This window comes from Onychostoma macrolepis, chromosome 02 (genome assembly GCF_012432095.1).
Source record: "Onychostoma macrolepis isolate SWU-2019 chromosome 02, ASM1243209v1, whole genome shotgun sequence".
NCBI lineage: Eukaryota > Metazoa > Chordata > Actinopteri > Cypriniformes > Cyprinidae > Onychostoma > Onychostoma macrolepis.
In genome coordinates this window covers 23,252,479-23,277,371 of record NC_081156.1, presented here as the reverse complement: position 1 = coordinate 23,277,371, position 24,893 = coordinate 23,252,479, and the positions used below count along the sequence as shown (strand labels likewise).

Here is a 24,893-nt window from a genome sequence, read left to right as displayed (position 1 = left end):
AATATGTATCTTTGTTCTCATTTTTTAATAACAAAGATAAAATAATGACAAAGATTTTTATCTTCACCCACTTTGGCCTAAATATCCGCCATACTTTTTAAAATATTTTGTTACCTTGAAAGGCTTTGTCTTTATAATAGGGAAATTAGTTTGGCTGTACTGCTCAAACAGCTTGCAAAATAGAACAACCTACATGAATTGTGATGCCCCTAGCCGAGCGATGCCACTGCTATAATTACAAAGTTACACTGTAAATTCTGTTTACTTACGCAGTAGGTTGCGGGTTGCAATCTAAAGCGTTACCGTACTTTTCTTCAAAATCATCTGCTAGATAAATAAATGTATGTATAATTTTTTTTTGCAGTTGCGAAAGCCTTCCTCTAAGCAATAACATGAGAAGCAGCAGAAGGTGTCATCACAGAAGTCAGGAAGTTCCAGTGTGTTTGAGTGAATCTGCAGAGACTCACAGTAACACAGATCTACAGCTCAGAGCACAGACAACATTAACACACACCTGATCTGACAGTCAACATGGAAAAACACCTGCTTCTGCTTTTAATTCTGACTTCAGGTACAATATGACTCTTTTAATAATTGCAGGTGTATCCAGGCACATCCAATGGGATAGTTTTGTGATACCTGACTCTCATTTTTTGCTTGTTTTAGGTGTGATGAGTGCAGACCAGATTGGATCAAATCAAGAAACTAGTGTCATAAAAAAGGAAGACGAGACTGTGACCCTCAGCTGCTCATATGAAACAAGCAGCAGTTATGTTAGACTTTACTGGTACAGACAGTATCTTAATGGAGAGCTTCACTATTTAATATATAAGAATTCAGGTGGTGGAGGTGGCAGCCCAGCTGATCCTCGCTTTCAGTCGACTACACCACAATCATCCACTGAACTCACTATTACTGGTGTAACTCTGTCAGATTCAGCTCTCTATTATTGTGCTCTAAGAGTTGAAGCCCAGTGATACAAAGTCTATGTGAAGCCGTACAAAAACTCAAACTAATTTTTCCCTTTGATGTCAAGCCATATCAGACCCACAATCTAATATTCACACAATTTAATTTTACTTGTGGAAACACCTGTGTGTGGTTACTGAAAAGGTAATAAAAATGAAACATCAAGAAGAGTTCCGCTGATGATCAAGAATCTGCTTGTGTCTGACTCTTATGTGTACTACTGTGCTCTGCGGCCCACAGTGACTGAAACACACTCAACACTCACACAAAAGCTCAGGGAGACACATTGCAGAGGATAAAATAGCCAAGCACACTTGAAATCTGTGCACAGATCTGCATAAAGCTCGTTTCCACCGAATTGGAATGACCAGCATTCACATCACCTGTCATTTGCATCTTTTTCAAAACATCAAAGAAAATATGAAATAATCTGAAGATTTTTTTTTAAATTACACTATTTATATTACCTACTGATATGTTAAACTGATAGTAAATACATAATTCCTTTCAAAAGAATTAATCAATTTGGATTATCCTAAAATTACACTATAACCACTGACCACCTGACTCGACTGTTACATTATGTTAATCCTGATACACTCTATTATAAGGGATGTTTTAACCATATTCCTGTCACTTTTGGTGTCTGTCGTTAGTTGTACAACTGTGCCAACTGAATAACTGTTTTAATACCAGCAAAAATAAACTGCATACCTAAATTAATTCTGTGTGCATAATATGCACATCTAAACAGAGAATATAAACAGAGAACTTTAACAAGTATGTTGAATTATTCCAGATCATATTTTGTATATTGAGATTAGTAAGAACCAAAATCCGTTTCATACACTACTGTGTCATTTGATTACTATTCATATCCTATTGTACAATAGGATATGAATAGTAATCAAATGACACAGTGTATGAAACGGATCTGATCTGCTCTCTCAAAGAGCTCTCTGGAAGAGGTGGAGTTTAAAGCATTGATACCTGATGCGATCTTGTTAAATTTCTGTTACAGAGAGCATAAGAAACACACACAATCTCCATTCTGTCATTCTGCTTTCTGCCTTTGCATGTAAGTATTGAAGTGTTTAGTGATTTTGCATCTAAATGATGCATAAAGTGTGTTCCTTTATACATTCAAAAAATGCTGGGTTAAATACAACCCAGTGCTGGGTAAATATTGGACAGAACACATGCTGGGTTGTTTTCAACCAATAGTTGGGTTAAATGTTTAACCCAGCCTTCTGGGCAGTAACCCAACCGCTGGGTAAAAACAACCCAATTACTGGGTTCGTCCATATTTTACCCAGCGCTGGGTTGTATTTAACCCAGCATTTCTTTAGAGTGTATATTGCAATACACAGTTCATGAAAGATTTGCCATACTTTCGCAGATACAATTTATGGAAATGAAATTAAACCAATACAGAGGAGTCTGCTGACGAGGGCTCAAGTGTTAAATTATCCTGCAGTTATTCATCTGCATACTATCTTCACTGGTATCATCAGTATCCCGAATCAGCTCCTGAGTTCATTGTGCTCATCTCAGACAGCACAAAAGAAGATCAGAAGTCTAATGTAGATTCCAGATTCACGGCTAAAGTCACTAAAGACAATAAAGAAAACCATGTGGATCTGATGATCTCCTCTGCTGCTCTAAAAGACTCTGCTCTGTACTACTGTGCTCTGACGCCCACAGTGACAGGAAACACATCAACACTGTACAAAAACCTGACATAACTATAACTATACCTTATACAAATCATACTGGAGCACATAACAATCAAGAGAATCACATTCCCAAATTGTCAACTCAGACACTGAGAACAAAAGTCTGATGAAATGCATTCAAATACCCATGTTTAAAATGAATTATAATAACTTTGTGAAAGGATGCATTTAGAAAGAAAAGAAAGGAAAGGAAAGGAAAGGAAAATAAAAGAAAAGTGATGGCAATATGTACCATATATTAATTTTATCAAGTCTCATTACAGTCTAGCTCCTCCTTACTTTAAATAACAGATCTCTCATTCACATATGTGTTTCTCTTTCATATGTTTGAGGGTTCCACTGAATCATCTCAACAGAGAGAAAGAAGTTCCTGAGTGACTGTATGAATCAGATCCTTGGTACTGATTGTAATCATGACTTCAGGTAAAATACTCTTTGATGTCAATGCTAATGAAAATAGTGTAAAGTGAATGAATTTTACTCACGTGCCTCAGGGCTCGATCCATGGTCCGGTACTGTTTTTTCTTTATATGCTTCCTCTAGGATCTATTCTTAATAAGTATGGGGTCTCTTTTCATCTTTATGCCGATGACACACAAATCTATATCCCTTTGAAGCGTGATAACAAACAGGCCTTAAAACCTATTTTAGACTGTTTGGATGAACTAAAACTTTGGCTTACAAGTAATTTCCTAAGCCTCAATGAAATTAAAACAGAATTTATTTTGTTTGGCTCAAATGACCACTGTGCGCACGATTTTGAATCTGGACCTCTTACTCCATATAGCACTACATGTGCAAAAAACTTAGGTGTATGGTTTGATAATAATCTTAAATTTGGTAAGCAGATAAGTGCTGTGGTTAAGTCCTGTTTTTAACATCTTCGTCTTCTGACGAAGGTGAAGCCATTTTTGTCTCTAAAGAAGTTTGAAATGGTTATGCATGCTTTTGTAACATCTCGAATGGATTAGTGCAACTCACTGTATATTGGTGCTTCTCAGTCATGTGTTTCTCGTCTGCAGTTGGTTCAAAATGGTGCAGCTCAGCTTCTTTATGGGAAGCGCAAGTATGAGTCTATCACGCCTGTTCTGATTTCATTGCATTGGCTGCCAGTCAAATATAGAATTGATTTTAAAATTCTACTGTTTGTCTATAAATCTCTCCATAATCTGGCTCCACAGTACCTATCTGATCTGTTACAACCATACACTCAGTCAAGAATACTCAGATCTGCTGATTCTGGCAAGTCCCCAGGGCACGTCTCAAAAACAGAGGTGATCATGCTTTTTCTGTTGTTGGCCCCATGTTGTGGAATAGTCTCCCAATTCATATCAGAACTGCCTCAACATTATCTGTTTTTAAATCTACTCTTAATACTTATTTCTTCTCCTTGGCATTTCATATTTTTTGACTTGCTGTGCAATGATTCTTTATTTTAGTGAATCTCATCCATTTTACAGTTTGTATTTTATAGTTTCTGTTTTATTGCTTAAGAATTAATGCATTAAAACAGTGACATTACACAGCAAAATCTCCGGTGTTGAAATCCTAGTGTTAAGGACTTTTAGAGTAAAGTGTTAAAGTTGTGGTGTTGAACTTTAGGGGGTTAACACTAGCTAGTGTAAACAGCACCCTCTGGCCGGTGTAAATACGCAGAGAAACTCTCTGTTGAGTGTTATTAGTCACATCCGGGACATTTGCTCGTGTGCGCGCTTGACCCATCTGGAATATTTTTCACAGACGCCATGTTCTTAGCGTCATTTTTCGACTTGCAGGGTCCTCCGTTGCTTTAAATAGGAAACCCTATTGATGCGGAGCATAATGAGGACGGAAAACGGAGAAATTAAGTGTTTAATCTTAATCACAAAATGTGTTTTGTAATATCATATCGTTTTATAGCGATTTATAAGGTGTGTGCGCTTAAACGTTTTTTAAAGACATTTCTTCCACTCGCGAGGCAGACCAGACGAGGACGTTTCTTTTTAAAAGGGAAACGCCGAAAGTTAAGTGTTTTATCTCATTTGTATGTATTTCACAACATCATATTGGTTTATAGTGATATTTGTATGATGTGCACTCCTAAACTTTTCCTCAGGAAATTGGTTTTATCAAGGAAAACACCGAAAGTAAGTGTTTAACCTCATTTACATTTTGTATTTTATAAAATAATATTACTTTATGACGATATTTTTATGCTGTGCGCGCCTAAACGAGCCTAAATGTTTCTCACAGATGCATTTGAATGGCTATGCACTGAAGTGGAAGCCACTTTTAACAGGGGAAACATAAGAAGTAAGTGTTTTACCTCGTTTAAAATTTGTGTTTTATTACATCACATATTGATAATATTTATGTGTTGTGGGCTCTAAACCCTTCTCAGAGAGACATTTTCTTTCACTGGAGATGCGGAGCAGACGGGGAAGTTGGTCTTCTCAAGGAAAACACTAAATGAGTTAAATTGTTCGTCATTCAAAGTGATTTTGTGCCCTCACAAGTCTTGGAATATGGCACATGAGTCGCGTAAACTACTTTAGACACTTTATTATCTTTTTTTTAAAGCATGAACATGTTTTGTGTTGAGCAAATGTGAATCGTATAGGTTTGGAATTAAAATTTTATGTTAACTGTTCCTTTAATATTGTTACAGATGGTTCATGCTGGCTTAACAGAAAAATCGAAAGGAGATGATGTGCTTGAAGAGTATGAAGCCACCAATACATTAAGTGGGATGAGAAGAGCTTTGTTAGGACACATAACAGAGACATGGGTAAGCCACAATTGCATATTTTAAGATTACTGATTGTCATGCTTAATTTTTTGATTATTAAACAATAATAATAAAGAGTCTGATCTCCTTCTAAAAATGTTTCTTAAAAAATGCATCAAATACCAAAGTTTTTGGTATGCTTGCATTATTTATTTTATGTGCTGTTCCATTTATGTGCATTCATTTTGGTAGGAGGAGTCCAACCATAAGTGAACAGTAAATGTTTACTTATACTCATGCCTTTCCACAGGTGCCATGTATGACAGTTTCTTCTGTTGATTATTCAAAATATCTATTTTTTGTGTTCCTCAGAAGACAGAAGGTCCTACAGGTGTGGAACCACATGAGTATAAATAAATGATGACAGAATTTTCAGTTTTGGCTGAAAGATTAAGATTAAGATTTAGCGGAGATCTAAACACAATTTCAAAATCATTTCCACTGATAATCAAGAATCTGCGTGTGTCTGACTCTGCTGTGTACTGTGCTCTGCAGCCCACAATGACTGAAACGCACTCAAAGCTCATACAGAAACATGATACTGTGATCTATCACTCATCATTGAGGACCAGTGCACAGGCTTAGTGCAAGAAACATTACCAAACTAGACCAAGATTTATTTTGTGTAATATAACATTTTATGAGCAAACGAATTTTTTTTTTAAAAAACACTCTTACTTCTCATATGAACTACAAAAGAAAGAAATATACTAGAAGTTGGGCCAACACAGAAGGCAAAACTATTTATAGGAGGACATTTCTAAGAGAATACTTAATTCTCCAGGAGCTAAATGTAAACAAAGAGGAGGGTCTACACAGATCTGACACAATCTAATCAATTCAGACTGCAGAAGAAACGATTCAGTCTTCCAGTGAACACACTGCACTGCACAATGGATATCTTTTCAGTTTTTCTCTTCTGTATTCTGGCATGTATGTATATTTATATATGTATTATCAATTGTTAATGATTAGCTTAATTAAAACGCTCATTAAAATGTACCTCATCTTTTTCAGCTGCTGTCTGTGGAAACGTCACACCAGATGAAACAGAGCTTTTTGCAGAAGAGGGTTCAAATGTTACATTATCCTGTAGTTATTCCTCTGCAGATGATCTATACTGGTACCGTCAGTATCCCAGATCTGCTCCTGAATTTCTTGTGCTCATCTTTGATGGTGCAACAAACACCAAAATGTCTGATGTAGATCCAAGACTCTCAGTTAAGCTCACTAAACAGGAACAAAAGCATGTGGATCTGATCATCTCCTCTGCTGCTGTATCAGACTCTGCTCTGTACTACTGTGCTCTGAGGCCCACAGTGACAGGAAACACACCAGTTCACTACAAAAACCCTTTACCCAGTGACAGAGAGCAAGTCTTCATACTGTCTTAAATTGACATTTTGACATTCATGCAACATACAGTACTGTCCTTCACTTTGCATGCACTCTACTTTCCCAAGTGATTTAATAGGTTCTTTATGCTATAAAAAGTGTTAAATGACAATCACAGTGTGCAGGCATATTTCTGCCACAGGGCTGCAGTGTTGTCAAATGTTCTTGAGAAAATGCACACATGGATTTTTCTTTCCAATACAAGGAGAAAAGCTGCAGCTGCAAGGTTGATGCAGTACATATAATGAAAAGCAAGATATAAAACAATAGAATATAAACAATTATAACATAACACACAAATATTACATGATGTCTGTAAATCTCAGAAAGATAGAAAAGATGACACGGTTTACTGTCGAGTTTACTGAAGAAAAATATGTCACGGCCGGACAGACAGATAGACATACAGATAGACAGACAGATAGATAGATAGATAGATAGATAGATAGATAGATAGATAGATAGATAGATAGATAGATAGATAGACCATTTGAGAAGTTTGTATTCAAACAGCAAACAGCATCATGTGACAGCGAGCAGGAAGTTCCTGGGTGTCTTTATGATCTTCAGTGTCTCACACACAGTGCAGAACATTGAAAGGCTCAAGAAAGAACTGAACTGATCTTATTCAGCATGGACAGATGCTTTCTACTCACTGTTATTATGGGAACAGGTACATTCATTATTGAGTGATTAATGAAACAGTGGAGCCTAGAAATCATAAAAAACATTGTTTTAAAAAAAGTAGTCATTTACTGTTTGTGATGTGTCTTGTGTTTGAAATGTGTTTGGTTTATATTCTGCCTTTTTATTCACAGGTTTGGTGTCTGGGGACAGTATTGAGCCAGATGAAGATAAAAATGTTATCACAAAAGAAAGAGAAGCTGTCAAGCTGAGCTGCTCATATAGTGCAAGCAGCAATTACATTCGGCTTTTCTGGTACAGACAGTATCTTAATGGAGAACTTATGTTTTTAACATACAGAGGTGCTCGATCATGGAGTGCTGCAGACACTGCTGATGCTCGGTTTCAGTCGATTACTTCAGATACATCCACTGAACTCACTATTACTGATGTATATCTGTCAGATTCAGCTCTCTATTATTATGCTCTATTAGTAGGAGCCCAATGATACAAAACATAAAGAATGTCGTACAAAAACCTGAAGCTCTTTTCACTTTGGACCTAACTAGTGAAAACCACAATCAAAACCACAATCTATCCATCAAAAATGTAATAAAATATGGTCACACCTGTGAGAAGCAGATTGTTAAAGGCATAAAAGTAAACCAGAAACATTTAAAAGAAACATTTTCATAACAAGTTTCCTGCGTAAATACAGCATCAAAATCTGCTCAGCAAATTCCTTTTCTTTTGGTTACAGGCAATCATTTTAACCTTTAGAATGAAATATTTGACAATTGACAGTTAATGTTGAAAACTGTGTATTTTACAAAATATATTAAAAGTAAAAAAAACCTGCAGTTCTGCTTTAAGAGTTTCTTGTTTTAATTTTAACGGAAGTTATGTAATTGCACATCCTCACCACTTTGTGGCAGAATTGTATCCTATTATACTTGCAAGCTCCTCCTATGTGTTTAACCTGTGCAAACATAGAGTCACACAAAGAGAAATCTAAACACAGAGAGAGAAATCTAAACTGCCTCATGTTTATCATCATCATATTGAACTAATATTGCCTTTGAAATTTGTATACGCTTTATGTATACTATGTTAATCTGGCTGAGGAATTTACTTCTGTTGGCTGCAGTTCTAGGTAAAGCAACTTTGCTTTTAAATTGAATTGTTCCTTACATCAGAATATACTTGAAAATTTATTTGTTTACATTTTTTATCTCCCCTGACAGAGTGCAACACACAAGATTCTGTCAATCAGCCAACAAGAGTTCAAACAGCTTCTGAACATGAGATGGTTAAACTTCACTGCACTTACAGTACCAGTGACCAATACCCTTATCTTTACTGGTACCAACATAAAACCAATGGATTCCCAGTTTACATGCTCCGTAAACTCTCGACTGGATCAAGCAGCAGTGAAAAAGAATTTGAGGAAAGATTTCAAGCAGATCTCAACAAATCCTCAAACTCAGTTTCTCTGTCAATCCAGGATGTGCGTGTGTCTGACTCTGCTGTTTACTACTGTGCTCTGCAGCCCACTGTGACTGAAACACATAAACATCCTGACAAGAACTAAGAGCTCTGAAACACACAGTTGTTGACGTACTTTCCCTAAATATACATATTCAATGTGATTTATTTTGATAAATAAATAAATATGTGTTTACTGTTCTTTGAAGCCATCACGGTGACATCAGTAAACATATTTACAATGGTATACCAATTTATATAAGTGCTGTTCACTGCTAATGCAATATATATCACTATGTGTTTTATGACATTCATCCTGATCATATTTCCCCACAAAGACGTCTTGTCCAATTATTACAGAATAAAACACTCCAGCAGTGGGAGGAGCAGATTCACACTGATGTTGACAGTTTGAGAGGATGATAAGAGCCAAATAGTTATTGAAGAACTATTTTTTGCCATCATCATCTCTCTGCAAACATGTTTCTTTTTACCTGGATAATAATCCAATTTTGCATGGGTAAGAGATTATTTCAGTATTATTTCAGTCAAAATAAATACATAAATGTAAAAAAAAGTGACACTGTATAGATTTTATATATAGATTATATATAGATGGTTTAATCACTTTATTGCTTGATTAATTGAAGGCCTTTTCTTTTTCACAGAAACTTCTTCAGCTGATACAATACAACCATTTACTTTAGAAAAACATGTTTTTGAGGGTGAAAATGTGACTCTGTCTTGTAACTACAGTACCACTGCTGTCACTGTTAACTCTCTCCAGTGGTATCGCCGGTATCTCAAAGCAAAACCTGAGTTTTTACTTCTTCTCACTGAATATTCAAACAAATCTGAGCCTGATCTTCGTCTGTATTCAAAAGCTACAAAAGAAATCAAACGTGTGGATCTGATCATCTCCTCTGCTGCTGTATCAGACTCTGCTCTGTACTACTGCGCTCTGCAGCCCACAGTGACAGGAAACACAACACTACAGTACAGAAAACCGATTCACAGTATTGCATCCACATCACACACATCCAACCCCCATATCTGCTAGTTAACACAAGGGTTAACACCCCTCTATAAAGCACTATATATTATTGTATGCATGGATTGTGAATTTAGATGCATTCGCTTTTTCCCAGGTGGCGAGGAAGGAGGGGCTTAAAGTATATCTGACAGTAGTTTGTCAAAACTGACATAAAATAATTTAATCTGAAACTGTAAGCACAAACACAATGATACTCCATTCAGTTATTCTGCTCTCTGCTTTAGCATGTAAGTACCATTACCTTCATAATCACAGTGAAGTATGTATGAAGTATAGTTTTATTATTCAGGGACTTAATTTATAAAAGTGCACTAAAAGTAAATGAACTGCTTCAATGCTTCCATTTTATTAGTATAGTCCCCTTTGAGACGAAAAGGTCAAAACTAACATTTCACATTTATTTGCAGGTGCCAGTAATGGAGATACTATTACACCACACAAAACAGAGGAGTTTGTTGCAAAGGGTTCAGATGTTACATTATCCTGCAGTTATTCATCTGCATGGTCTTTACTTTGGTACCGTCAGTATCCTGGATCAGCTCCTGAGTACCTTGTGCTCATCTCAGATGGAGCAAAACAAGTTCAGACATCTGATGTGGATCAAAGATTCAGTACTAATATCAGAAAAGAAAAACAAACATCTGATGATCTCCTCTGCTGCTGTATCAGACTCTGCTCTGTACTACTGTGCTCTGCAGCCCACAGTGACAGGAAACACAAGAACACTGTACAAAAACCTGACTACACTCTTAAAAATAAAGGTGCTTCACGATGCCATATAAGAACCTTTTTGTCTAAATGGTTCCATGAAGAACCTTTAACATCTGAAGAACCTTTCTGTTTCACAAAATGTTCTTTGTGGTGAATAAGGTTCTTTAGATTATAAAAAGGTAAGCAAGAGATGGTTCTTTAAAGAACCTTTGACTGAATGGTTCTTTGTGGAACTAAAATTGGTTCTTCTATGGCATCGCTTGAAGAACCTTTTGAAGCACCTTTATTTTTAAGAGTGTAAAAGGAAACGACGGTCTTCTACAGACAAGAAGAAATGTGACCTTTAAATCTTAAATTATATCAAGACCAGTTGAGAGATGAGCAGTAGGTGTCACGCATGTGTTCAAAAACATATTCAAGCTAATACTAATTTTGTGGAAAATGGTTTTCAAAGTAACAATTTTAAGCAATTAAAAACGTCATCCACAAGGAGGCAGCCTTGCTCTCTCAATATATGAGTATATCTCGTGACATGATACAAACATTTAAAGAAGAGCTCTCTGACACAGCTTTTGAGAGCACAGTAGAGTGAATGTTTGTTCATAGATCAACTATGCATAGATGGGCTTTGATTTCCCTGTGTTTTATAGCACATTATGATAGTAAGTACAGGCCTGCTTTATAAGACAAATGGTTTACTTTAAGGTTAATACATTTTTAAGTATACTTTCCTAATAATTCATGTTAATGACTTACTTTTTTTCTGTCTATCTTTTCAGTGTCCTCAGCACAGGACAGGGTTGAACAGTCTTCAGGAGGAATGACTGAAAGTGAAGGAGATCAAGTTATTTTAATGTGTAATTATACTACTACTTCCATAACTCCATATCTCTTTTGGTACAAACTGCTTCCAAACAGATCACCAACATTAATTCTGAGTCAATATACCACTGAGCCGGATTTTACAAAGAGATTTCTAGCAACATTGGACTCCACATCAAGAACATTTCCACTGATGATCAAGGATGTGTGTGTGTCTGACTCTGCTGTGTACTACTGCGCTCTGAGGCCCACAGTGACTGAAACACACTCAACACTCACACAGAAACTCTCTTTCCTAAAATATGTACACAGAACTAAAGCATAAAGCTCCACAGAATTGGAATGACCATTCACATCACCTGCCTTTTTTTTTTTTCAATGAACGTTTTCAGGTACCAGTAACAGTCTTAGTTCCATTAGTTCCAAGAACTGTAGTAATGCTGTAAACTACTTGTATATATTTTTTGAGAATTTTACATTTTTTAGTGCTCATCACTATAGATTAAAATTTTATATAAGGTCTATGCCATAAAATGCTATTCATAATCTTCTGTCAACCTGCATAATATCTCACTTTTTTTCAGACTGAAAGAGGAGGAGTTTAGCACACATATCTGACATGATCTTGTTACATTTGCTCGACTGTCACAAAGCTCAGTCCTGCTGTAGTCACACACACAAGAACAATGATTCTTTATTCAGTCATTCTGTTCTCTGCCTTGACATGTAAGTGCATGTGTGTATGTTTTGCATGCATTTGCATTTCTAATTTGATATTTTGTCAAATGATTTTCACATTTTACATGCATAATTAACTTTTTCACTGAAAATATAAACTTATTACATCCTTAAATAATGTAATATTTTCTGGTACTACAATTTAAAATCTCATCAACATGACAATGCAACATTAATATTTAATATAATTAACTAGTATTGCTTACTGTATGTATATTCTGTATACAGTTTCAAATCACTGTAATTAATCAATTTCATCGCTATTTGCAAATTAAACGTTTTTTCTCTCTCTCTCTTTTCCAGGTGTGAGTTTTGGAGATGAAATCACAGCAGACAGCACTGAGGAATTTGCTGCAGTGGGTTCAACTGTTACTTTATCCTGCAGTTATTCCTCTGCAAATACACTTCAGTGGTACCGTCAGTATTCCGGATCAGCTCCTCAATTTCTTGTGCTTATAATAGAGAGTGTGAAAGAGACTAAGACATCTGATGTAGATCCAAGGTTCTCTACTGAACTCAGAAAAGAAAAACAAGCTACAAAAGAAATCAAACATGTGGATCTGATCATCTCCTCTGCTGCTGTATCAGACTCTGCTCTGTACTACTGCGCTCTGCAGCCCACAGTGACAGGAAACACATGAACACTGTACAAAAACCTGATACACACGCATCTACATGATCACATATCCAACCTCCATATCTGCTATACTGTAGGTGACACAAGGGAACATCCCTCTATTCAGTAAAAACATCATTAGATTGTCATTCACAACATAAAAAGACACATCAGAAAGGCTGACACAAAGATTTTGTTAATAGATGTTATTCCAGATATTGATAACATTTTATAAGGCAACCATGTTCAAAGAGGTGATAAAATCAACTTTAGATGCATTTGCTTTTTCCCAGGTGGTGAGGAAAGAGGCGTTTATATCTGAGGGTATTTCGCTGAACTTGACAGACTGTGTCATCACAGACAAAGTCTCTTTAAGGTATTCTATAGTCTTTGTCACAGATCATTAAGATCATTTAAGCTCAGACTGTAAGCATGCAGTACAAACAATGATACTCAGTTATTCAAAAAATGAGTGAGAAGCTTTATAACATACTCAGGTAAAACATAAGCATAGAGGTGATCAAGCATTTGTTTAAAATCCTATTTATACCAATCACTTTTATAAAGAATTGTTCAGGGTTTGCAGAATAACATCATGTTTTGCAATTTCAAACTTCATCCACAAGGGGTAAGCATTGCTCTCTCCATGTATGAGTATATCATGTGACATGACACAAACATTTAAAGAAGTGCTTTATGACATAAACACAGCTTTTGAGAGCAGACTTGAGATAATTTTCTGTTCTTTTACCACCTCATAGAACAACTATGTTTAGATGGGCTTTGATGTCTCTGTGCTTCATGGCACGTTATGATGGTAAGCACATTTTTTTGTTTCTGCATACTTAAACAGAAAAAAGTTTACTTAAATATAGGTTACTAAATATTTACACTTAGTTTCCTAATAATGTTAATGATTTACTTTTTTCTGTCTATTTTTCCAGTGTCTTCGGGACAGGACAGGGTTGAACAGTCTTCAGGAGAAATGACTGCAAGTGAAAGACATCAAGTTATTGTAAAGTGTAATTATTTTACCACTGGTACAAACATAAACCTTTTCTGGTACAAACAACTACCAAACAGATCACCAACATTCATTTTGAACCAATATACCCCTGAACCTGATTTTAAGAAGAGATTTTCTGCTACATTGAACTCTACATCAAGAACATTTCCACTGATGATCAAAAACCTACACGTGTCTGACTCTGCTGTGTACTACTGTGCTCTGAGGCCCACAGAGACTGAAACACACTCAACACTCATACAAAAACAAAGGAAGTCTTCAGTTATATGACGAGATGCAAATCCACATGATACTGATGCACATTCATCCCATATGATCTTGTTACATTTTCTAGACTGAATCACAAAACAATAAATAGAATAAGACTCCCAAACTGCTAACTCAGACACTGAATGTATTCCATCAAACTTTAGTTCTAATTAATTTTATAAATACTTTTAAAACAAACAAACAAACTAACTTAGGAAACTATTAAGAAATTAAACTTCATGTTGTACCATAAGATGGCAATATACACCACAGATTCATATTATCAATCCTCATCATTAGCTCCTCATTTACAGATCTGCATCTCTACCTCTTTCATTCATTTACCAAAATGAGCATCATCTCAACAGACAGCAGGAAGTTCCTGATTGATTGACTCAGTTCCTGCAGAAACTCAGAGCATCACAATCATCATAACTCAGAGAACAGAAGAGCATCAACAGAACTGATCTGACTTAGTAAACATGGACAGACACTTGGTTCTGATATTAAACATGATTTCAGGTAAAATACCCGTTGATGCCAATGCTAAGGAAAATAGATAATTAAGTGTAATGTGACTGAATTTAACTTTTTTAAAATGTAAGCAAATATTTATTTTCATGTTTGCAGGTGTGATGGCTGCAGACCAGATTTGGCCAAATAAGGATGCAAATGTAATCAGTACAGAAGGAGAGTCTGTGAGATTGAGTTGTTCATATGATACAAGCAGCAGATATGTTACACTTTACTGGTACAGACAGTATCTTAATGGAGAACTTCAGTATTTAATGTGGAAAGATGCTCGGGCATATAGTGGTACTGGGACCCCAGCTGAACCTCGCTTTCAGGCGACTACATCAGAAACATCCACTGACCTCACTATTACTGGTGTAACTCTGTCAGATTCAGCTCTCTATTATTGTGCTCTAAGAGTAGAAGCCCAGTGATACAAAGTCTATGTGAAGCTGTACAAAAACTCAAATTCATTTTTCACTTTGATCTCAAGCCACACCAAACCACAATCTATAATTCACACAATTTAATTACACTTGTGGAAACACCTGTGTGAGAAGTTGGATTTTTTTTTTGATTTTTTTTTTTTATAATGTTAAAAAAAGAGGTAGATGTGAAACAATGCACAAAAGAAGACACAAATTTGTAAGCATTTTCATACTTACAGACAACATAATAAATTCAGGTAATTTCAGATAATAGCATCATCATTGTATTATATTTTTAAGATTACTATGTATTTATTATTGTTTTTTTATTATTATTATTGTGTTACAATTATTTATTTGCAATTATCTATTTAAGCTTTTATCACAACCAGCATGAAAGATGTCTTATTACCCAAAATCCTGTGGATGTGCTCTAATTTTAGTGTTTATTCATTAACTCAGTTCAGTCCATTTTATTTTGGCTCATTGATTTTTAATTGTAATTAATGTACAGTAAATATTTTGTAAAAACGTAACTAAAAATTATTGACATGGCAAAATTGTAATTTTTAGGTGGACACAATCATAATGATTTTAGAGAATATGATCGAAGTAATAGCCTAATGATAGTATATTTCTAAAAGAAACAAATAATTAAATAATGGTAGAATTGTCCATTTTCGTTTATAAATTCTAGATTTGAAAGGGTCTTTTAAAAATAATTAAGTCATTTTCTTAAATCATTGTTAACTTTTTGGGGGGCTGCAGATATCTGATGAAGCAAATCATCAAAGAAGATAAAGACTGAAATCCACAGCAGCATTTCATAAAGAGCAGGAAGATGTTTAGTGCTAAAGACTGAAAAGCAGGCAATCTCAGTGTGCTGGGAGCAAGACAGAGTAGAACAGCCTTCTGGAGAAAAGACTGCAAATAAAGGAGATCTAGTTAATCTACTGTGCAATTATTCTGCCACAACAACAAATGAAGATTTTTATCTCTTCTGATACATTCAGCTACCAAGTAGAGCACCAACATTTATGCCGAGTGTACAGTATTTACTTTTTGTGAAGGATCTACTGAGCCTGATTTTAAGGAGAGATTTTTTGATCTCCACATGAAGAACAGTTCCACTGACAATCCAGTGTGTGCATATGTCTGACTTTGCTGTGTACTACTGTGCTCTACATCTCTGTGACTAAAACACACTCTTTGACACTATGACATCCCATAATCACAGAAAGATACAACATCTTACAACAACTTTCACACTCAATGTACTTGGCAGGAACTTCCAAACTCAAATCACTTGAGCCTAAAACCATCACAACAAAGTCATTCATGTTTGTATTTTTCTTCAAAATCATCTGCTAGATAAATAAATGTATGTATAATTTAAATTTTTTTTTTTTTTTTTTTTTGCAGTTGCGAAAGCCTTCCTCTAAGCAAAAACATGAGAAGGTGGCAGACGGTATCATCACACAGAAGTCAGGAAGTTCCAGTGTGTTTGAGTGAATCTGCAGAGACTCACAGTAACACAGATCTACAGCTCAGAGCACAGACAACATTAACACACACCTGATCTGACAGTCAACATGGAAAAACACCTGCTTCTGATTTTAATTCTGACTTCAGGTACAATATGACTCTTTTAATAATTACATGTGTATCCAGACACATCCAATGAGATAGTTTTATGATACTTGACTCTCATTTTTGCTTGTTTTAGGTGTGATAAGTGCAGACCAGATTGGACCAAATCAAGAAACTAGTGTCATAAAAAAGGAAGACGAGACTGTGACCCTCAGCTGCTCATATGAAGCAAGCAGCAGTTATGTTGATCTGTACTGGTACAGACAGTATCTTAATGGAGAGCTTCACTATTTAATATATAAGTATTCAGGTGGTGGAGGTGGCAGCCCAGCTGATCCTCGCTTTCAGTCGACTACACCACAATCATCCACTAAACTCACTATTACTGGTGTAACTCTGTCAGATTCAGCTCTCTATTATTGTGCTCTAAGAGTTGGAGCCCAGTGATACAAAGTCTATGTGAAGCCGTACAAAAACTCAAACTCATTTTTCCCTTTGATGTCAAGCCATATCAGACCCACAATCTAATATTCACACAGTTTAATTATACTTATGGAAACACCTGTGTGTGGTTACTGAAAAGGTAATAAAAATGGAACACACTAATTCCTGAATTACAGTTGTTTATCATAAAATGAATAAATAAAACCAAGGTTACACATTATGTCTGAAGCTTTGATATCATATGCATTTATGTTTATACATTTAAATGCTGTATTAACGATTATATTACTTATATTAAAGTAGTTTTAAGGAATTTTATTATGGCAATAACACTGAAAACTTCCTCCACAAAAACAGAGGAAGTGTTTAATTATATGATGAAGTCCAAATCCACATGCTATTTACCTCCGTCCCACAACAACAAGCATAAATAAATAAAAAAATCTGTAAAAATTATAAACTACATAGTGCTGTGCATAGTGATTGTCATCAACTTTGAGATCTAAAGTATTATAACAATTAAAGTATGAGGAATAATCTAGCGTTCTTGTGTTCTGAGGATTTATATCATATGACAGAATTAGTAAGTAACCACAGGATGTTACAATAGGATATGAATAGTAATCAAAACAGATCTGATCTGCTCTGCTCTCCCACAGAGCTCTCTGGAAGAGGTGGGGTACCTGATGTGATCTTTAAGTTCAAGTCTGTTAGAGAGACCGAAGGAAACACACACAATGATGCTCCATTCTGTCATTCTATTCTCTGCCTTTGCATGTAAGTATTGTGTAAATGTTTTGTTATTTGAAACGAAATATAATGAGCAGCCAGAATGCACGCTAATAATTAACTGAATAAAGATTCAGTATAAACACCTGTTCTTCAAAGATTTAATTTACTTTTGCAGATGCAACATATGGAAATGAAATTAAACCAACCAAAACATTGGAGTTTGCTGCCGAGGGTTCAAGTGTTAAATTATCCTGCAGTTATTCATCTGCATTAACTCTTCACTGGTATCGTCAGTATCCCGAATCAGCTCCTCAGTTCATTGTACTAATCACAGACAGCACAAAAGAAGATCAGAAGTCTAATGTAGATTCCAGATTCACAGCCAGAGTCACTAAAGACAAAGAAAACCATGTGGATGTGGAGATCTCCTCTGCATCTATATCAGACTCTGCTCTGTACTACTGCGCTCTGGAGCCCACAGTGACAGGAAACACATGAACACTGTACAAAAACCTGATACACAGCATTGCATCTACATACCCAACCCTCATATCTGCTATAGTTAACACAAAGGAACATCCCTCTATTCAGCAAAATCAATATTATAGATTGTCATTCACAACATGAAAAGATCTAACAGAAATGGTGACACAAAGATTTGATTAAAAGATGCTTCTCCAAATATTCATAATGTTTTATAAAGCAATCATGTTCAAAAAGGTGATAAAATCTTTTGTTTCGTGGCCGCAGAATAATTACTTATTCAAAAAAGTACCTACTCAAGAGAGTATGCAGTTTCAGAAGCAGCCATGATGTTTTGTAAAACCTGAATAATTCTTCATAAAGGTAGAATGTGTTTTTTAAAAAAACAAAAAAAACAAATGCTTGATCAGTGTACTATATTTGCCATGTTGTCATTGTCACGTGACCTATCAGTTGCGTTGTGTCACTGGCTGTTTCTCAAACGGAAGGCTGCATCCTCCGGATGTCTGCAGTCTGTATACGTCATCAATCCTGGTTTATTTCAGTTAACTGAGCATTATATTAATAAGCATATTACAACAATTTACACTTAACTTAGAATACTGGCCAAATTTATATCTGTTAATATTCTAAAATAAGATCTTCTTTATGACGTATGCAGCCTACAAATGCGACCTCCGGAGGATGCAGCCTTCCGTTTGAGAAACGGCCAAAGCCATTCATAAATCCTCTCCCGTGGCTTCATGGGATAGTAAATTCTCCATCTTATGTACACTTCAGAATCACACCAGTACTGTGAATTCTGACATTTGTCACATGCTGTCTTTTGTCTACTATAAAGTAGGGGAATGTGCGATTTCGGATGCAGCCAATGTTTACCAATTTCCAATTTCGTCCACAAGGGGTCAGCACTGCTCTCTTCATTTATAGGTGTAACATGTGACGATACAAACCTTTAAAGAAGACATCTGTGTGATAATCACAGAGTTTTTGAGAGCAGAGTTGAGTGAATTTTCTGTTCTTTTACCTCATAGAACAACTATGTTTAGATGGGCTTTGATTTCTCTGTGTTTTATAGCACATTATGATGGTAAGCACATTTTTTCTGTTTCTGTTTACTTTAAAAGAAAAGGCTTTGTGTACATCCAGGTTACTAAATGTTTAAGTGTAATGCTAATAATTTATGTAAATGACTTATATTGTTTTTTGTTGGTGTTGTTGTTTTGCAGTGTCCTCGGGACAGGACAGCGTTGAACAGTCTTCAAGAGAAATGCCTGCAAATGAAGGAGCTGAAGTTATTTTAATGTGTACTTATACTACTTCTGGAACTCCATATCTCTTCTGGTACAAACAGCTACCAAACAGTTCACCAACATTCATTCTGAGTCAATATACCACCGAGCCTGATTTTAAGAAGAGATTTTCTGCAACATTGAACTCTACATCAAGAACATTTCCACTGATGATCAAAAACCTACACGTGTCTGACTCTGCTGTGTACTACTGTGCTCTGAGGCCCACAGAGACTGAAACACACTCAACACTCACACAAAAACAGAGGAAGTGCTCAGTTATATGACGAGATGCAAATCCACATGATACTGATGCACATTCATCCCATATGATCTTATTACATTTTCTAGACTGAATCACAAAACAATAAATATAAGATTCCCAAACTGCTAACTCAAACACTGAATGTATTCCATCAAACTTTAGTGCTAATTAATTTTATAAATACCTTTAAAACAAACAAACAAACAAACAAACAAACAAACTTAATTCATTAGGAAACTGTTAAGAAATTAAACTTGATGTTGTAATGCTTTTACCATAAGATGGCAATATACACCACAGATTCATATTATCAATCCTCATCATTAGCTCCTCCTTTATATTTAATAAATAACATGTCATTTACAGATCTGCATCTCTACCTCTTTCATTCATTTACCAAAATGAGCATCATCTCAACAGAGAGCAGGAAGTTACTGATTGATTGACTCAGTTCCTGCAGAAACTCAGAGCATCACAATCATCATAACTCAGAGAACAGAAGAGCATCAACAGAACTGATCTGACTTAGTAAACATGGACAGACACTTGGTTCTGATATTATTAATCATTGTTGAGCTGAATCTCAGGAATAAGATTCTAAGAACTACATTTCCCAGAGTGCACCAGCAGCAGAAATCCAGCTGTTTGTCATTGTCACTGATTTGGAGCACCTGTTAAAGACATGGAGTTCCTCAGTCATGGAGGCAAACAAACTTCAGAGAGAAGAAGCTCCAAGTTCATTCGTAGGTTCAGTCCAAAGACGCCAATGGTTGGTGAAATGTTTATTTACTTTTATGGTGTTTGAAATACTGCTTTATTCCATGTAAAAGGCTTAATTCATTCATCATAAAATTCATTTAAAATGTGTAATTAAATGTTTAATTAGAAAGGTAATTTTTGTTCTCTGTTTAAAGGTTTACAACCTAATTCACTGAGCTAATTCACTGAGCAGATCAATCAACTGACAAAGCCAAAAGAAAATAAAAGTGATCGAGTCAGAAATTTGAGTTGTCCTTGTGTCCTTTGGATGGTGAACAAGAGTTGGACTGTACAGTTGTAAACCACGCGAGCGGCCTGGCCCTGAGGATAAACGGCTTCAGATCCAGTAATAAGCTGTTGACGCAGAGGAAGTCAAGATGGCGGAAGATGTCCTGGGGAAGTCGGTCCAGCAGCTTAAAAAGGAGAGGACCATTGCAAAAAGCAGCTTCACCAGACAAGCCAACTTCATTTCAAGAGGAGGAAGCAGTATGCTTCAAGTGGAGTTAGAGGAGGAATTCACAAAGCTGTCAGACTGTTTCAGAAAGATGCTCGATGCCAATGATGACTACAGGATTGGACTGGAGGCAGATATTAAGACTGAGGATGAGAAAGCAGGTCTTGATGAACAGCAAGAAGCCGACCTTGATAGATCTGTAAATGAAGGCGAAACAAAGTTGGTGGAAATAAGGAACATTGTTCAAACAAACCTGTGGTCGAGGTATGGAAGGAGTGAACTTCTTGTGGCAATCCTGGAAGCAGAAAAAGGCAATGATAAAGCGGCTGATGTGGCTGTGAAAAGTGCCAATTTAGAGGGCTATGAAGTGCACCTTGCTCTCTTGGACAAGAGAATAAAAGAGGCCATCTCCGCAATGTCAACATGGGAAAGATGGATCCCTGTTGAATTAAAGGATGAATTAGATGGAAGAATCAAGGATGTAAGAGCATCCTATTACAGGCTTGAGGTAAGGAAAGCTGAATTTGCCACTGCACGGACAATCAACGAACAAGGCACAGGACCATTACTACCCCAACTGCCAACATCCATTCCAATAGTGAGAATCAAGCCAACCTCTCTACCTATTTTCAATGGAAGTAAGAGAGATTATCACAGATGGAGGAAAGACTGGGAAAGCCTGCAAAAGCAGGGAGAGCCATCCGGATCAACTGAAGTTAAGAAAATTCAACTCCTGGAGAGTGTGGATGACAAAATCTCAAAAGACCTCAGACTTTCAACCTACACCACTGCCAATGACATGTTTAGAGTCCTGGAGAACAGATATGGAAATAAGTCAACCATCACAGTGGAAATCCTTGAAGAGCTTGAGAAGATGGCACATGTGAAAGGGAACCAGCCAAGGAAGGTAATTGATCTCATACAGTCAGTCGAGAAGGCCCTAGCAGATCTTACAGAGTTAGGAAACTCTGGAGCTATAAATAACCCACTGGTAATTAAAACCATTGAAAGCAAGTTGCCTGACTTTATTAAAAGAGATTGGGTGATGTTCATGGTTGAACCCAGAAACAATGTCACATCAGACAACCACTTTGTCATGCTCTTGAAGTTCCTGAAAAGTCAAGAAGAGATACTAGAGACTCGAACAGCTCAGAACTGTGGAGAAGGTGGAGAAATTAGATCGTTCAGACAAGAGGTATGACCGAAAGATCGCCTCAACAAAACCACGAAGAAAGAAGAGTTTGATGAAGTATGTGGTGTCTGTGGTGATAGAGGGCATAACAACAAAATCTTCTTCTGTAGAAGGTTCAAAAGACTTAAGCTACATGAAAAGAAAACTGTATTGAGAAAGCTGGGAGCATGCAGAAAATGTCTCGGATGCCATGATGAAGATGGGTACTGCAGAGACACTTTCCTATGCAGAAATAAAGACTGTAAAAGGGAAGGTGGTGCTGTAGACCACCATTTTTTCCTCTGCCCAAAGGGAGAAGTTAGAAGAGGGGAAGAGAGAAAGAGTGGAAAAGACGGCAGAGGGGAAGGCAAACTAACGGAGGAACAAGAGGAGATCTTGTCTGAACTTTCTCCAGAAATGGCAGATCGATGCAAAAAGGCTTTCACCAACACCAACAAAATTGCGGTGACCCTTGATGCTTCAGGCCAGTCTGAGCTATTGCAGAGGAATGGGCTCTCTGAACTTCCTGTCATCATGATGTTGATGCAAGTCACTGCAAACGCAGGGCAGAAGATTGGTACTTTAATTGACCTTGCTTCAGATACAAACTACATCACCCATAAGGCTGCTGAAAGACTGAGGTTAAGACGTGAGAAGATAACTTTAGTTGTGCATGGGGTTGGTGGTATGGCTATGGAAGTGAACACACAAAGGTATCTCCTTAAAGTCAGAGTCAAGACACCTAAAGGGACAGAGAGAGCTCATGAAATGGTCTGCTATGGCTTGGATGAAATCGCCAGAGTGCATCAGGTAATTGAACCTGAGAAGTTGAGAAAATTCTTCCCAGGAGTCAAACTTAAAGAATTGGAAAGGCCAGAAGAGGTTGAACTTCTCATTAGCCACCGAGAGGGAAGACTCGCTCCCCAGAGGGTAAAAATCATTGGAGACCTCGTTTTGTGGGAGGGTCCATTGGGGAAGACAGTGGGTGGAGCACATCCTGATTTATTTGAAGAAGTGGAGGTAGCAGCATATGAGTCTAGAACACACTTTGCTCGCTCCATGAGGACAGCAGCTGTCAAATATCAAGAAGTCACAAGTCCAACAACTGACACAGTCCAGCTACAGCAAAAAGATGTGGCTGAGACCAAATTTACAGCTGTCAGTAACCGTGAGTTCCTTGAGTGGTGGCACTGGGACAGCATCGGAGCTGCATGTGAGCCAAGATGTGGGGGATGCCGATGTGGAAACTGTCCACCAGGAGGAAAAGAAATGACCCTGGCAGAGGAGAGGGAACTGGAGATCATTAAAGGAGGCCTCACCTACAAGAAGGGGGATGCTCACACACCAGCGCCACATTGGGATGCAAAATATCCTTGGACGGTAGATCCAGCCTCTCTCCCAAACAATAAAGGTGCAGTCCAAGCTTGTTTTTTAAGGATGGAAAAGCAACTAAGCAGAGAGCTAGACTGGAAAGTCGCATATGCTACCCAGATCCATGAAATGATTGAACGAGGTGCAGCCATAAAACTCACCAAAAAAATCATGGATGAGTGGAACGGACCAGTGTGGTACGTAAGCCACCTGGTGGCGCCAAACCCTCATTCAGTGACAACACCAATTCGTATTGTATGGAATAGTAGCCAGAAATACAAAGGCTTGAGTATGAATGATCTTCTTCTGAAGGGACCAGACGTTCTCAACCCTATCAGAGCTGTCCTGCTGCGGTTCAGAGAAGGGACGTATGCATCTCTAGGAGACATCAAAAAGATGTACAACTCTGTATGGTTGGAGGAGCGTGAGATGCATCTTCACAGGTTCCTCTGGAGAGACAGCCCAGGTGAAGAGATAGGTGAATATGCAATTACCAGAGTCAACATTGGAGACAGACCTGCTGGTTGCATTGCTCAGTTGGCTATGAGGGAAGCCGCACGTTTGCCCAACTTTCTTCACTTGGAAGATGAGCGCAGAGTCATTGAAGAGGACAGTTATGTGGATGACCTCTTAACCTCCCAAAATGATCTAAATAAACTTGATAAAATCACAGCAAATGTGGAAGAGATCTTGAAAGTTGGAGGTTCTTCCTCAAACCATGGATCCGGTCAGGGCAAAGTGGGAGGCAAGGAATGGAGACGGAGGGGGTTTTAACAGAAACACAAGGTAAAACCTTAATTCTTCCAAATCAAATGAGAGGCAAAGACAACAAAGCCTTGGGTATTGGCTACCAAATGGATGAAGACAAGCTCTACATGTTAACTTTTCCAAAAGGAAAAAGAAGATGAGAGTTGGAAAAGATCTTCTCAAGGAGGAGGTGAGAACTGAGACACCTAAACCACTGACTAGGAGGGCTCTCTTAAGCCAAGTGGCTGGACTGTACGACCCAATTGGCTTAGTTACACCTGCCAAACAGAAAGGAGCAATTCTTGTACGGAAAGCATTCCAAGAGGGAGGGGGTGGGAAACTAACCCAAGAAACTTGGGACCAACCTCTCTCAGAAAGCCTCAGAGAAGAAGCCATACAGCTTTTTGAAGAATATGTGCAGCTTGGACAGGTGAAATTCCACAGGAGCCTC

At 37.2% G+C, this 24,893-nt stretch overlaps 2 long non-coding RNA genes and 3 gene segments (V, D, J or C); all 5 read left to right on the top strand.

The window, feature by feature from the left end:
• The first annotated feature begins 310 nt into the window (after positions 1–310).
• LOC131530402 (T cell receptor alpha variable 19-like) lies at positions 311–1,093 on the top strand. The segment is given in 2 exon segments: positions 311–571; positions 667–1,093. Coding segments are annotated over 2 exon segments (351 nt in total).
• Positions 1,094–4,467: 3,374 nt separating this feature from the next.
• On the top strand, positions 4,468–6,367 carry LOC131530436 (uncharacterized). The gene is made up of 4 exons (XR_009268388.1): positions 4,468–4,831; positions 4,938–4,997; positions 5,353–5,472; positions 6,257–6,367. It is a non-coding gene; the product is annotated as an uncharacterized LOC131530436 (long non-coding RNA).
• A 1,040-nt stretch (positions 6,368–7,407) lies between these two features.
• Positions 7,408–8,351, top strand: LOC131530461 (uncharacterized). The gene is made up of 2 exons (XR_009268396.1): positions 7,408–7,540; positions 7,686–8,351. It is a non-coding gene; the product is annotated as an uncharacterized LOC131530461 (long non-coding RNA).
• A 6,247-nt stretch (positions 8,352–14,598) lies between these two features.
• On the top strand, positions 14,599–15,287 carry LOC131530393 (T cell receptor alpha variable 14/delta variable 4-like). The segment is given in 2 exon segments: positions 14,599–14,715; positions 14,824–15,287. Coding segments are annotated over 2 exon segments (357 nt in total).
• A 1,380-nt stretch (positions 15,288–16,667) lies between these two features.
• Positions 16,668–18,398, top strand: LOC131528418 (T cell receptor alpha variable 18-like). The segment is given in 3 exon segments: positions 16,668–16,766; positions 16,861–17,156; positions 18,195–18,398. Coding segments are annotated over 3 exon segments (540 nt in total).
• Positions 18,399–24,893: the final 6,495 nt, after the last annotated feature.